General features: G+C 30.7%; 1 protein-coding gene and 1 long non-coding RNA gene across 2 annotated transcripts; both read left to right on the forward strand.

Moving 5' to 3' along the window:
* Positions 1 to 577: 577 nt before the first annotated feature.
* On the forward strand, positions 578 to 8,766 carry LOC114382400 (2-oxoglutarate-dependent dioxygenase DAO-like). The gene is made up of 4 exons (XM_028341788.1): positions 578 to 765; positions 2,852 to 3,291; positions 7,820 to 8,135; positions 8,246 to 8,766. Exons 2-4 carry the CDS (start codon positions 2,954 to 2,956, stop codon positions 8,489 to 8,491), a joined length of 900 nt encoding a protein of 299 aa, XP_028197589.1. The 5' UTR covers positions 578 to 765; positions 2,852 to 2,953; the 3' UTR covers positions 8,492 to 8,766.
* A 1,182-nt stretch (positions 8,767 to 9,948) lies between these two features.
* On the forward strand, positions 9,949 to 12,368 carry LOC114382173. The gene is made up of 3 exons (XR_003660192.1): positions 9,949 to 10,245; positions 10,843 to 10,892; positions 10,984 to 12,368. It is a non-coding gene; the product is annotated as an uncharacterized LOC114382173 (long non-coding RNA).
* Positions 12,369 to 16,368: the final 4,000 nt, after the last annotated feature.

A 16,368-nucleotide genomic window follows, 5' to 3' on the forward strand; every position in this document is an offset into this window, starting at 1 on the left:
AGAAAATATTCACCAATTTTATTAATAATGATCACTCCCCACTCAAAAATTTAATTGGTTATTTTTAGTGAAGTTTTTATTTTAATAATTATTTTTTCATCGATAATTATTAAACTTAAAACTTTACTTAACAACATCTAACTTAATTTCACACATACGAATGTTTTGTTAATAAACATTTTCCTTTTATTACTTTATACTTGATTGTAATTTATTAAAAATTATTTATTTTAATAAATCTCATTTTTAAATAGGTAATTTTTAATTAATTTCAACCAATCATAATAAATAGTGTCAGCAAAAGAACATGCTAACATTTTTTTTTAATGATACCGATCTATCATAATATTTATTATTCACATGTTACTATCTATCAATTAGTTTACACCTGCAAGAAAATTATTCACACAAATATTTATATATAAAGACACCCCAAAAAAACAAATATACATAATATGTATATATTTCTCCTCTCCGCTTCATGTTTTTCTTCCCACCGAAGATGATATACCTCTCTAGAAAACTATACAACCATCATTTTTAAATATTTTTAAGTTCTCTCAAAGTTTTTTATAAATGTTTTTTTTAATAAAATTAAAGAAACATTATTTCATTGGTTGAAACAGATGAGTGGATTGGGTTAAGAAGCAAAAGAATTCGCTATCGCTGGGACAGTTTTTGTTTGACAGCACAGCACTCGGAAATTTCTGGCGATCTCTGCGTTTTCCCCTATTTTTTCTGAATCTAACAACAAACATTCCTCTGGTGCGCATTTCTCTTCTTCCCTTTCCGATCTATTATGCATGCATGCTATTCCATTCCAATTCCACGCCGTTTCTTGCGTCCCTTTTCACTCTTTTCTCTGCTTATTATTATTACTCCCATTTTCCCCTCCTTCGTTAACCTGCAAAATTACAATGAAAACAGTGCACTGCACCTTAACTAGATTTGGATCTCCCCACCTTTTGAAACCGAATTAATTGTCTTTTCGCCATCGGATACAAATTTATTTATTGTATCAACTGAATTTCGATTCCATGCTATGCTGGTTAGCTCTTCTAGGTTTTTTATCTGAGAAAAAAACAAACATAATATCAACGATTTCAGAGAAGTTTGAGTAAGGTAATTAATCACAGTGGTTGATAACAAACTGAATGGTTGATCTTGTAATCAAACGATTTTGATTACTTGCTTTAGTCTATAGAGTGAAATTGTTCACTTTAGAGGAGTTGGATCCAAATTTGACTGTGTAAAATTTGTGATTCTGTATTTGGATGATCCCTGCTTTCCTTTAATTTCATTTTTAAGTTTACTGTCTTATGAAGTACTGACACCGACATGGACACCGGACACTACACATATATATCTATATATATATATATAGACACGTGAACACCTATAATGTCCAAAATATAGAACGTAGTACGGGTGTAGTACGGGTGTTGTGTCGGTGTCGGACACGGACGCTAGTCGAATACCGGACACGACAAAGGAATGGAGTGTTCGTGTTTCATAGATACTGTCCCTTCTCACTATTTATTTGCAAGATCTTCGATTGCAACCGGATTTAAAACTTGGCACGTGTGAAACTGATCTGAAACCTCAATATTAATGGTTGCAGTCTTGCAAACACAGTTTGAAACTGTTTTCGACTTTGCAAATCAAGCTAATTGTGATGGACAATGTTCTTATCCCATATCCCAAATCAAAGCATTTTGATATGCCGTTTTGGTGTCGGTGGCTTCCTCCGTAGTTTCGGATTTTGGCCAGTTGTTCTGTTTTGTGTTAATTTCAATATTCTTCTGTTTTCGTAAATCATAATTTTGTAACCTCTTTACTTGCTTATTATTATATTTATACTTTACAAGCTACCAAAATTTGTGTCTTCTTCAACCTCTCTGTTCTCTAGTATGATTGTGATGGTACCATGTGATCGAAATTTCCTTTCCTGTTCAATTCTTCATTTACCTTCTTTTTATTTAATCTGGATGTAAATTAAATGTATAGTGTTTATTTAAAATTTTATCTTATTCTTATCTCACCTTATCACAATAATAAAATAATTTGGTGAAAGATTTCATCACAATTTAATGACTTTATAGTATTATTTAAATAATAATGTGCAAAAGCTTTCTGTTAATATCTATTTAAGATAGATTGGACATGCAAATTCAAACTTTTTGAAATTTATACTAGTTTTCATTTTTTATTTTTTAAATATCCTCCTTTAAATATAATTCTATTCGAAATAGATCTTTTAACAATAATTCGAATATTATTAAGTCACCATGTTATGACGGTAGGTTTAATTTAACTATTTAAATAAATTCACAATTGGCATTTCCCAATCGTGGTGGTAGGATCAATTGTGGCCAAAACGGCATATCAAAATCTTATCCCATATCCGATAATTTTGGTACATAATTGTGTCCATGATATTTTTCTTACGTCCTATATAATTTTGAAAACAAATGATCAATTTGTGTAGCAATGATAAGCGCTCTTCGCGGGACCATGTTAAAAATTGGTGAACTTATATAATTTTAAATTAACCCATACATTCATTTTAAACGAATACAGAATTTCACGCGTTGAGTATGTACTTTTTATTTTTGCCTTTTAAATTTCCAAATCAGGGTGGTTTCTCTAGTGTCAAACAATAAGACATGGACAGTTATTTTTTACTTTCCAAATTCAGAAATATATTTTCCATGGAAACTATTTTGATGTTAAAATCAATAATTTACATATCATTGTTATCATCACACTGTTTGTTAACTCTCCCTTTTTACTGTCCCTTCTTTTTTGTCTTTGTTTCTTCACTTCCTTCGAATTGTTTTTTTCTGACAAGGCAACAATCATCACTATTAATAAGAGTTCCTTCCTTCACTCTCACCCAAGCCAAAGAAAGGAACAAGAACAAGACCAACAAAGTAACGTGAAAGAGAAAGAGATGGAGGCGATTGTTCCAGTGGTGGATTTCCAGAGGCTTTCAGAGGAAGAGGAGCGCAAGAAGCTGAGAAAAACATGTGAGAAACCAGGGTGTTTCAGAATCATCAACCACTCAATTCCACTAACACTCATGGCTGACATGAAGTCAGTGGTTAAATACTTGCATGACCTTCCCACGGAAATCAAAATGCGCAACAAACCCTCCGTCCCTGAGAGTGGCTATAGGGCGGCATCGCCAACAAGTCCTCTATACGAGGGCATGGGAATATATGACATGCATGCATCACCACAAGCATTTGAAGATTTCTGCTCCAACTTGAATGTGTCACCCCGTCACAGGTTCTTTATGTTACTCTCATTCAATCCTTCTTTATTTGGCTCCAACAATATAGAATTTATTTTTGTATGCTTGAAAATTGTTATATATGAAAGTTAATTAATCACGTTTAATTACATAAATTTTAATTAAAAGTTAATTTTCCTCCAATTTATATCTTTTACTGGAACTTAGTATTAGGAATAAAAAATAGTATTAAAATTAAAATCTTAATAAATGAAGGTTGGTTTATAGATAGTAGCATTAAATGAGGTAAAATTAGTTGAAATTATTTTATATTTGAAATTAAATGATGTAAAATTAGTTTATTTTTTTTATATTTGAGGCCAATAATTTTCTTTTATATTTAAGATCAAAGTAGCTTTTGTATTTGTACGAGGGTAAAAAAGTAACTTTTTTCCTTTCTTATGTTCTCTGAATGATCTTTCCTCTTCTCCAAATGATACTTGGCCAGCCAAGGATGAGGTACCTATAAAAGGTACTTCAATGCTTAAGTAATAAGATCTCAAAAGTGTTTTATCTCGATATTCATGTAATTATTTATACACACGGGGTGGACATGAGTCAAATCAAGCCAAACTTTACTAGGCTTGAGCTCGGCTTGAGTTGAATACGCAAGGCTTGAGCTTGACTCATTACTTATCATAGGCTTTTTTTAGAGGCTCGGCTGGACTTACGTAAAAGTCTGGTTTGGCCTACGAGCCTACTTAAAGACATCTTTAACCAATTAATTGTTTTAAAACCTAGTGAAATACTAACCAAAAAAACAATTATAAAATTTTGTATAAGTAATGTACAAAATCATATTGAATTCAAGTTATTAAAACACAAAGTATATCAAAAGAAAATGAAAAAAAAGAACATAATATTTAAAAATATATGAATTAGACATGATTTATACTAATATAGCCAAATAAAAATATTTAAATTGTCTGAAAATGTCTTTACAAAACATTCTTTTCTTTGGAAGTATTAATCTGGTTGTATTATCCTTTTAATTTAAGTCCTTTTCTTTTTAAAAAATTTTCACATGCAAGGGAACTCTCTAAGCACTTTATGCCACTTCATCCTGTCATTCATAATGCCATAAAAATGTTATAGATAATAGTTATTATTATTATTACTTAAACAAGTCGGCTTGTCAAGCTTAACAAGTTTTTTTTTATAGTTTGACATTGGCCTTTTTATCTAAAAAAACTTTTAAAGAGCTTAAGCTTGACCTTTATAGTAAACAAGTCGAGGCGAGCCTTAAATAGGCCGAGTCATAGGTCCTTAACAAGCGACTCAGCTTATTTTCATCCTCACCTTAGTGGATCTTCGACCTATGAGTTTTTTCTCAAGATTGCCTCTTTAGATAATGTATATGTAATTGTCATTGGGGAATTGATCTTATCCCTAATGATACTTTCTCAAATAATCAGGGTGATCTTTTTTTATAAAGATCATCATAAGTTGGATGAGACATGTTTAGTATTCAGTTAGACTCCGTACCTAGTAAAGGGGTATCAAGTATTTGGATAGGCCAAGGACCTGATACTATAGGGGATATCAGGTATTAGGCTAGGGCAAATATCTACCCGGTATAGTACAATTAAAGATTTTTAACCACATGTTTAGATTGGATAATGTTGGAGGCAAGGAAAATTGGACATAGTATGATTTATTTATTTTCATCTATTTGCTTGGTAGAAAAAAGAGGGGTGTGGATTCAGTGACTTTGGAGGAAAACTCACTCATTTTACATCAACCGATTAATTTGATGGTTCAGATTTTACCACTTGTTTTAATAGATATTTTTTACTTAAATTATTAATTTAATACTTATATTTTTATATACTTTAAAATCATAATAAATGAAGGTTGGTTTATAGATAGTAGCATTAAATGAGGTAAAATTAGTTGAAATTATTTTATATTTGAAATTAAATGATGTAAAATTAGTTTATTTTTTTTATATTTGAGGCCAATAATTTTCTTTTATATTTAAGATCAAAGTAGCTTTTGTATTTGTACGAGGGTAAATAAGTAAGTTTTTTCCTTTCTTATGTTCTCTGAATGATCTTTCCTCTTCTTCAAATGATACTTGGCTAGCCAAGGATGAGGTACCTATAAAAGGTACTTCAATGCTTAAGTAATAAGATCTCAACAGTGTTTTATCTTGATATTCATGTAATTATTTATACACACGGGGTGGACATGAGTTAAATCAAGCCAAACTTTATTAGGCTTGAGCTCGGCTTGAGTTGAATACGCAAAGCTTGAGCTTGACTCATTACCTATCATAGACTTTTTTTAGAGGCTCGGCTGGGCTTACATAAAAGTCTGATTTGACCTACGAGCCTATTTAAAAGCCTACTTAAAGACATCTTTAACCAATTAATTGTTTTAAAACCTAGTGAAATACTAACCAAAAAAACAATTATAAAATTTTGTATAAGTAATGTACAAAATCATATTGAATTCAAGTTATTAAAACACAAAGTATATCAAAAGAAAATGAAAAAAAAGAACATAATATTAAAAAATATATGAATTAGACATGATTTATACTAATATAGCCAAATAAAAATATTTAAATTGTCTGAAAATGTCTTTACAAAACATTTTTTTCTTTGGAAGTATTAATCTGGTTGTATTATCCTTTTAATTTAAGTCCTTTTCTTTTTGAAAATTTTTCACATGCAAGGGAACTCTCTAAGCACTTTATGCCACTTCATCCTGTTATTCATAATGCCATAAAAATGTTATAGATAATAGTTATTATTATTATTTCTTAAACAAGTCGGCTTGTCAAGCTTAACAAGTTTTTTTTATAGTTTGACTTTGACCTTTTTATCTAAAAAAACTTTTTAAAGAGCTTAAACTTGACCTTTATAGTAAACAAGTCGAGCCGAGGCGAGCCTTAAATAGGCCGAGTCATAGGTCCTTGACAAGCGACTCCGCTCATTTTCATCCTCACCTTAGTGGATCTTCGACCTATGAGTTTTTTCTCAAGGTTGCCTCTTTAGATAATGTATATGTAATTGTCATTGGGGAATTGATCTTATCCCTAATGATACTTTCTCAAATAATCAGGGTGATCTTTTTTTATAAAGATCATCATAAGTTGGATGAGACATGTTTAGTATTCAGTTAGACTCCGTACCTAGTAAAGGGGTATCAAGTATTTGGATAGGCCAAGGACCTGATACTATAGGGGATATCAGGTATTAGGCTAGGGCAAATATCTACCCGGTATAGTACAATTAAAGATTTTTAACCACATGTTTAGATTGGATAATGTTGGAGGCAAGGAAAATTGGACATAGTATGATTTATTTATTTTCATCTATTTGCTTGGTAGAAAAAAGAGGGGTGTGGATTCAGTGACTTTGGAGGAAAACTCACTCATTTTACATCAACCGATTAATTTGATGGTTCAGATTTTACCACTTGTTTTAATAGATCTTTTTTACTTAAATTATTAATTTAATACTTATATTTTTATATACTTTAAAATCATAAACAATATTATTAATCGTGTTAATTAACTATTAAAATAAGATTACCTCTAATGAAAGATATACACGATGTGCATAAAAAATTATAAAAAAATGTTGTAGATCTTAAACTGTAAAAATTTTCATTTTCGGTAAAAGATTTTTTATAACTAAATAATTATCAGAAATTTTTAGACAATTTGAATAATACTAGAGATCACTGGTTAAATTAAAATAACTTTACATTAATTAATTTATGCGCTCACCGCTCAGTAGTATTTTTTATAATTTTAAAGTATAAAAAATATACGAACCAAGTCAATAATTAAATTAAAAGTATTTTTTAAAATAAATGCATGGTAAAATCTAGACCATAAAAATTAATCTAATGGCTTAAATGGGTGGAAAATGAAGGTGATTTTCCCGCTTTAAAGTCACTGAATTCGATTACAAAAATGAGAGGTAGGGGTTACGAAATTTCGTGGATACTACCATTAGGGAAATCTTTCCAATTTGCCTTGAACGAGAGATGCTTTGTTGGTGCTAATGTATTTCTCTTTTAATTTCTTAAAATTAAATATTTTTATAATTAATACATACATATATATATATATATATATATATATATATATATATATATATATATATATATATATATATATATATATATATAAAGAATAACAATTTAAAACTCATTCAAAGTTGGCCTAATTGTAAGAGTTAGAGTAATTAATATAAGGTATTAGATTTGAAGCTCATTGTTGTCATTATACAATAAATCATTGTTGTTATTATATAATAAATAATTGTGTCGTGAAGAAAAATGATGCAGCAAATATATTTTTTTAATTAGTATATAAAAAATTTTCATATAGTTTTTTTTTCACTCTTTATGATCATCTAAATTAGTCAAGAAAAAATTATATATTTTATTTCTCCTCTATTTTTTTCATTCTTACTTCAATTCTTTCTATTGTGCTTTAAATTCAGATAAAAAGAATGAGCTTGATATCTTTAACATTCATTAAGTTGATTTATTTTTTCTTCATAGGCAAATAATAAAGGAATATGGTCAAGCAATTCATGACTTGGCATCAAATTTATCACAAAAAATGGCTGAGTCTTTGGGTATAATGGATAATGATTTCAAGGACTGGCCATTCATTTTGAGGACTATTAAATATAGTTTTACCCCAGATGTTATAGGCTCCACGGGAGCACAATTGCACTCAGATACAGGATTTATCACTCTACTTCAAGATGATGAACATGTTAGTGGTCTTGAGATGATGGATGATTTTGGCTCATTTAAGGCAGTTCCTCCCATACCAGGGGCCTTCCTTTGCATTGTTGGAGATGTTGGACATGTAAGCATAGATTAACAAGATATTTTTATGTATTTGAATCACATTAGCTAAACCTTATTTTAATTTTGAACATTATGTATCCACTATAAAATAAATATATCTTTGTACAGGTTTGGAGCAATGGAAAATTTTGGAATGCCAGACATCGTGTAATATGCAAGGAAACGGGTACTCGTTATTCATTTGGTGCATTTATGTTATCACCAAGGGATGGTAATGTTGAGGCCCCAAAAAAATTGGTGGAAGTTGACCATGTACAACGCTATCGACCATTTAAGTACGAAGATTTGAGGGATTTCAGAATCACCACAGGAAAGAGGGATGGCGAAGTCCTTGATCAATATCGCATTTGTTAGTCATTTTATGCATCGAAATACATCGCCAATAGAACTTTATTTTGAAAAATAAGTTGGCGATAAAATAAATGTTGCATCCATTCTAAATAATTTAAATAGTTTGGTGTCCTTGTTCGTTCATGAATCCTAATTCGTCGTGTTTTAATTTGGATCATGTTATTGTATTTTGTTCTAGTTGAGTTGTGTTACTATTGATATGCTTGCTGTAGACCAAGGAAAGTCTATATATGCAGCAGGTTATGTGATGAATTTGAGTGTGATCATTAAAGTTGCCATGGTTGATATCTTCAAACAAAATATTTAATAAGAGTCCTTAGATTTATTATTCACCAAAATAAAGTCCTTAGATTTATTCAAAGCACTCTTGAGTAATCTTGTTAGGGAACATGTGATGAGAGGAACGAGCAAAAATAATATCAATTGAAATAGAGACATTCATTATAAGAAAACTATATAACTAACAAGCAAGCTAGTACGGTTTTCTTCATAACCAACCCAACACACCTAACAAGGAAGTGGTTGTAACCTCTACTTTAGAAATAAGTGAAATGAAGTGTGTGTGTGTGTTAATTTACCGATACAGGTAAATATAGATATATAAGAAATGAGTGAGCTTTTGTGACGAAAATAATCTTAGGTTTAAGACTTAAGAAATATGATTTGATGAGTGTAGAAAAATATGTTGAAACTTAATCAAGAAGTAATTGTAAAATTTGAATTTGTTGCATCTCCCTAGGTGAATATAATTTGATGTGTATGGTTTAAGTACAAATCATTGTAAAGTGTAGCATTAAGGTGTACTTTAGAAAGTACCACTACTTGAAAAATATGTTTCTACATCGGTTTTATGGCACATTAAAAGTCGATTATAGAGCCAACAATGTGAAAAGTCAAATTTTTTTATGACGATTCTTAAAAAATCATCTTAAAAAAAGTTGTACATTCTAAGACGGTTCTCAAAAAAATAATCGTCTTAGAATGATTACATTCTAAAATGGTTTGTCAAATAATTGTGTTAGAATATAATTTTTTTATAAATAAAATTAAAATAAGTATAAGATTCTAAGACGGTTTTTTAGAGAACCGTCTTAAAATGTTTTTCAAACAAAAAATGAAATGATTTTAAAATTCAAAAACAATTTTCTAAGATAGTTATTCTGAGAACCGTCTTAGAATATTTTTTTGTATAAGAAAATTAAAAATCCATACAGCTTATTCAATTCCTCTTTTCATTTCACTACACACAGACGATTATTTGGGACTGTCTTAGAATATGACACGATGATAAACTTGTAATTAAAATACCCAAAAATTGTTTTTTACAACTCACATTAATATACATTAGTGGTAATTTTGTAATTATTAACAAAACAACAACCACACTTTTAAGAGAAAACCGCCTTCGTTCTCCACTGGGCGGACAGGTCAGGACCTTTGATATTCTTTGTTTCTCAGGAAAATTGATCTCACCCTAGTAGGAGCCAATAAAAATTTCGAACCCGTGAACTCTTTTTCTTACTAGAAATGCAATTTCTCTCTCTCGACGAGGGGGATAAAGAGAGTGACAATATCGAACAGTGAGGGAAAGGGATTGGCAAAAATGACGGTAGTGGCGGCCGGCTCTGATTGCCGGATATCGGCTCCGACGGTGTTTCCGGTGGTGCTGGTGTTGGTGCTCGGGATTGTGCTGCCATTTCTGTTCGTGAGGATCACGATCTTGATTCTGGAATCTGCTGCGATGTGTTCCTCATTGGGTAATCTATTCCTCCAACTTTTCACTTTCCTAACTTATCTTTCTTATTTTGTGTTCATTTTCTTCTTTTCCTTTCACTTTCACAACAATCTCACACTCTCATCACACTCCATTTACTTAATTTTTTTCAGTTTAGTAAACGCGAAACTTTGCTTTTTCAAGTTTACTTGAACATTCGTGATTGAATGATGCGACTTTACTGTTTTTAATTCTTTTTAGTTTTTGCTCTTAAAAGAAAAAGAATAACCTGAGAAGAGAGAGCGAATATCATTTATGAAACGTGATGTTTGATTATTAAGTTTATCAGCTTAATGGAGAATTTGAGGTTATATTCCCTCAGTTTGAATAATAAGATTATAAGAGCAAATTAACAAAATTTGTAAACATCGTTTGTTTGGCAGATACGTGCTAAATAAGCTTTCAAGTGATTGGTTATTCCACACACAGTATATTCTTTACTCTCCCTTTTTTTGTTTATTTATCCTTTGCAAAGCATAAACTGTTTTCTCAGAATTTTGGCAGTATATACATGTTTAAATGATTTTCTCCCCATGAAATTAATTGGATTTTTTGTGTTTTGCTTTATACTGATTCTCAGGAAGGGTCTTACTTTACCACCAAGTACCACAGTACGTGCTTCACTTACAGGTTGCGACTTACTTTTATGCTAGAACTTGTCCTTTTTGTTTTGAAATAGACAAATATAGTAACTTATGTTTTTTACTTTATTTGCAAGTAGATGTGAAACCTGGTGTGTCCTTGGAGGAAAAAAAACTACCCAAAGGAGAAACTTGGTCTGTTCACAAATTTGGTGGAACCTGTGTGGGAACCTCTCAAAGAATAAAAAATGTTGCTGACATAATTCTTAAGGATGATTCGGGGAGAAAATTGGTGGTTGTCTCTGCAATGTCAAAGGTGAAAAATATGATGTATGACCTTATCCACAAGGCTCAATCACGCGATGAGCTTATATAGCTGCATTGGATTCTGTTTAGGAGAAGCACAATGCAACTGCACATGACATACTTGATGGACATAATCTTGCTAGTTTCTTGTCTAAATTGCATCATGATATTAGTAACCTTAAGGCAATGCTTCTCTTTGATACTCTGTTCTGTTTTCTCTTGTTCAGTTATATCTATTTCTTTTGTAAATCGTCATTTGAACCTAGGATGTTATCTTCAAGTTGTCATTGTTTATTATAAGTTGACATTTATGGCTTTCACTTTCTGGTGTTGTTTTCACATTGTAATGGTATTGATGTTGATCTATATTGCATTAGCTATGTCTTGGTTGCTATTTTATAGTATTGATCATTGCTTATGTCTTGGACACTATTGTATGACCATAATAATAATATTATGGTAAGAATATTAAATGCACAGTTCTACTCTACTTTTCTACAACTTCCAAAAAAGGTCTGTCATTTCAAAGGATTGGAGTTCTGATATTTAGTTGGGGAGCCTTTCATGTTCAGTTTGATTTTTGTTTTTTTTCTGTAATGTAACTAATCATTACCAATGCTTTGGATGACAGTGTTGGAGCGTAGCATCAATACACTTTTTCTCACTGAAATGGTTTGAGGTTTAATGCTGACACTGAAACACTTCTTCGAAACAAAAGTTACAGCAAGTGTCTTCTAAAACTTGTTGCTGGCCAAGATTATTGCAACTTCTTTTTAAATGCATGATTTTTAATGCAGATTAACAATCCTTTTGAGAAAGGCCCTTTGAGCCCCCGTTTCTATGGTGAACATGCACTCCGATGACATCCAATAGGGGAGGAACGTTGCATTGCTTGCAAACTTTGTGAAGCTGTAAGTCTTTGATTGTTTATCCTATAGTTTTGGTTTAACGATCATTGAGACCATGCATTCTACCCAGCATTGTCTATCCAACAGGGGAGGAATGTTGCATTGTTTATTTACTTTGAATTTTTTTCTTTATTACTGTACACTAGTACTGCTTCAACATTATACCTGTAATGTGGGACAAACATATTAAGCTAGTAGAGAGTAGGGATAGAAGCTCATGTACATATTAATTTATAGGAGGCCAAAGCATCTAGTAGTCCCTAAACAATGAAATTACAATATTTTTTTAAAATGAAATATTAACCTAAAAATTTAAGTTTAACATTACGGATAAGGTTAATAGTTTTTTTGTAAGATGATTATTAATTATTAATATGATTAATATGATACGTTTTTTTAAGATGATTTTATTAATTAATTTTTCATCATTGATTTTTTTGTGTTATTACAAAACCTTTAATATGGTTCTATTATATTGATGCAAAGTTTTAATAGAATTATTTTATTTTTTAATGTGGATAATGAAGTTTCATAAATTAGTGCTTGTGAATTGAGGAACGGTGTTGAACGGTCCAACGATAACAAGAATACAAGATCGAATGCAAGTATTAAATATGCACGATGAATGAAAATGAAAAAAAATATATTAAATTGTAAATAAAAAAAAGTATCTAAGTCATAGATTAATCATTGTTGCACTTGCTTCAACACTAGGTATGGTATTGATGCCATGTGGTATTAAAGTACCAGATCCAAAGTTTTGCTTCAACACTAGGAATGATTAAGTGAAAACCTCAGTAAATTTTGTCTTCTATCAGAAGAAAAATTGTTATTCATTTTTCAAAGAGATAAGGACGTTATTCGAATTTCAATTACCTAGTACAGTTTGTATTTTGATATATTCGTTTTTATTGATATACTTTTGCTTTATTTGGTGGCAGAAAATGTATACTTCTATTTTGTAGACACAACTCCTTTTGTTGATAAATACTTCATTGAGAATAAAGGCCATAGCTACGATTGGAGAGGCATACTACCCAGGAAGCGTTACATTTCTAACCTTCTCAAGTTAATTTTATTATGAATTCAAAAATAATAATTAGTATATATAATTTCATAACAAAACATTTAAATGTCAAGAAAGATAAGCCCTCCTATATTTGATATCCTTTCTTATCATATGTAGTTGTAGATAATTCTAGATATATATTTTTCGGTCGAATGGGAACTTATTTCTTCACAAGAAAATGAAAATGGCAAAATATATATTAGATCGTGATTAAAAATAGTTTTATGATTTAATTATCAGTAGAAGTCAAACTTCTTTCTAAAGGCATAAAGACATATGTCTGAAACCAAGCAACAATAAATGCCACGCATGCACATATGCATTTTGCATCTTTGATATCCAAAACTTGAACGAGACATTGTAATACAGGGCAGTTTAGCCTATGCGTTAAACTGTGTTTTTTAATTTTTTATATTAATTAGTTTGATGTTATCAATTTTTTAAATATATGAGAATTTTTAAAAAAATCACAATTTTTTTTTACATATGAAACTGTTTTAATAGATTTTTTAATGAAGTGATTACTTGATGACAAAAATTAAAATAAAAAAATAAAAAAATTAAAATTAAAACAAAAACCTTTAAAAATAGCTAAAATAAAAACAAAAACTCTTATTTATAGGACCAAAACGTTACTTAAGAGAAAAAAAGATATATAACAGACATACTAATAAAAAAAAATTTGCTCTGCCAGACGTACTAATAGTATATTAATGAAGATTTTATATAAACTAACATAAATGCAAAGGCACAGTCTGAACCATGTTTCACTCCTCTCTACCAAACATACAACAACGAAATCCATAGTTCTACTAATTATGGATTTTAAATAAACTAATTATGGATTTTGTTGTAGTACTCTTGAATGAAAAATTGTGTCTGCTTCTAAACTGAAAGGTCTTTCTAGAAATTTGATTAAAGCAATATATGAATGCATTTTGGAAATGGGATTATTTTTTGTGTTTAGTATATAGGTGATCTTGTTAGATGTTTATTCACTACTACAAAAATTCGATTTAACATCGAGAGATTAATATCAATTTTTGACAAAATCGATGTTAACATAAATGCAGTGGCATAATGGTAAATAATGTGTTTCTGTTAATATCGGTTTTCTTAAAATTTGATGTTAACGAAGTGACGTTTACATCGGTTCTTGTAAAACCTATGTTAACATTAATTTGTTAACATCGGTTTTTCCAAAACCGATGTTAATATCTCTTCGTTAACATCGGGTTTGAAGAAAATCGATGTTAACCTATGTTCGTTAACATCGATTTTCTGAAAATCGATGTTAACGTATGACCAGTTAACATTGGTTTCTTGAAGAAAACCGATGTTAACGTTAACATCATTCTGTTAACATCGGTTTTGTATTGAAAACCAATGTTGGACTTACATTTTAAATTATATCATACGCGACCTATTTTGCTCGCGCTCTCTTCTTCTCCATGTAACCTCTCTTGTTCTGCATCTAAGCTTGTTGTTCTCCATCGCGCTAAAGACCGTGACAACTCACTTTTTGTTGTCCATCGCCAACTTACCTAGGTACATTTCGTCTAAGCTTCATGTCTTCATTGTAACTTACCCGTGTTGTTATATTGAAAACCTAGGTCTGTTTCAGGAACTCGTGGTTAACCCAAGGACCTTTTTCGGTTTCTAATGCAAGGATTGGGGAACTCGTGGTGACCTGAGGTATAAGGTAAGCTTCATGTCTCTGTGCCATTGTCACTGATCTCAATGTCAGTCTCGCTGCCATTGTCACTGTCGGGTTCGAGGTAAGCTTCATGTCTTCATTGTAACTTTGTGCCTCCGTGTACGTGCTAAATTTGAGAAGCAATGTTGCCTTTTTCCAACTCATAAGGGATACATAGACAATATATTTAGAAATGTTGCAGTAGTTTTGTTTATTTCACTGGCTCAATTTTAATTCAAATAAATTTCTTTAGTACCAAATTACTACGCTTTTTTCCATATGCTTCAAGCAAACATATACACCAACTTCTTTTTATCGATTTAACTTTGGAAACAAATGTTCTCATTTGAAATAATCAACAAAAAATACCTATGTGTACAACTGTATATTTTGCCAATATAAGTTGTCATTGTTTTTCTTCATCAAGAACTTAGTATAAATTCCAGTTAATGTTGTTTGATTTATAGTTTTCAGTCATTGATTGATGACTTTGATTTACAAGGTTGCTTCAGGAGCTCGGGTTATAATCCAATCTAAACTATATTGAGACAGAACAAGTAACAACTCTTAAAATATTTTTGTTTTAGAGGTTGGACAGCTACCAAAACTGCTAGTTTTTATCTTTTGTTTGAATGAAACATGATGATGGTATATATTTATGTAGGTCCTTGATGATGGTATATATTTATGTAGGTCCATGTGATATATTTATGTAGAATAATTTTATTTTTTTTGCATGTATTGCCTAGGATTATTTGCTATCAAGATGCCAAAAGTTTTGACACTAGTTAATTAATTTCAATTTTACCTTAACACTTAACTCTTTATTGTACAAATTTTTGTATGAAGAGATATATTCTTTATGTAGGTCCATGTGATATATTCTTTCTCTTTATCTCTCTTCATAACATTGTGGCCATCTTATTACATACTTCCCAGTCTTCTCATCCTATCTCACTCTTTATTGTACAAATTTTTGTATGAAGAGATTTTATGAATACAATTTCTCAAAGCAATAATGATAAGAAAGTACTCAAAATTGGATTTCAGTGCAGGTTGAGATTGTCACGTTATTTGATGATGATAGAATGAGTGGCTTCTTCAAATTTTATGGTTCTGAACCAATTGAGGCATATATACGAAAAAGAATCCACACACACTTGCACAAATAAAAAGAACAAAAAATCCACAGTAACAACCTTATCTCTGTAGTCGTCAACACCAATGGGCGAGATCTGCATAACAATTCTCTTTTCCTCTTTTTTTTTCTTCAATTACCATCAATGTATCATTCTGGGTTCTGATTTTTTTTTTTTTGAATAGGAAGAGAAAAAACCAGAGGAAAAAAAAGTGGAGGAGAAAAAAGCAAATGAAGAAGAAAAGAAAGAAAAAGAGAAAAAACCAGAGGAATCAAAAGATGACAAGGAATCCAAGGAGGAATTTGCACCGCCAGAAATCGTGCAAGGCACAACCTTTGCAATGCATGGACACTTTAAGCATGATTTTTGGCATCTTTTAAGTTAGGGACTATTTTGCAACAATTATG

The sequence above is a fragment of the Glycine soja genome, chromosome 13 (assembly GCF_004193775.1).
Source record: "Glycine soja cultivar W05 chromosome 13, ASM419377v2, whole genome shotgun sequence".
Classification (NCBI taxonomy): domain Eukaryota; kingdom Viridiplantae; phylum Streptophyta; class Magnoliopsida; order Fabales; family Fabaceae; genus Glycine; species Glycine soja.

What these genes read in the sequence shown, in the direction of transcription:
- LOC114382400 (XM_028341788.1), top strand. Translation starts at nt 2,954, where the DNA reads ATGGAGGCGATTGTTCCAGTGGTGGATTTCCAGAGGCTTTCAGAGGAA. An exon ending in AATGTGTCACCCCGTCACAG is followed by an intron (nt 3,292 to 7,819) that starts GTTCTTTATGTT and finishes TTTTCTTCATAG; the next exon opens with GCAAATAATAAAGGAATATG. An exon ending in TTGTTGGAGATGTTGGACAT is followed by an intron (nt 8,136 to 8,245) that starts GTAAGCATAGAT and finishes ATCTTTGTACAG; the next exon opens with GTTTGGAGCAATGGAAAATT.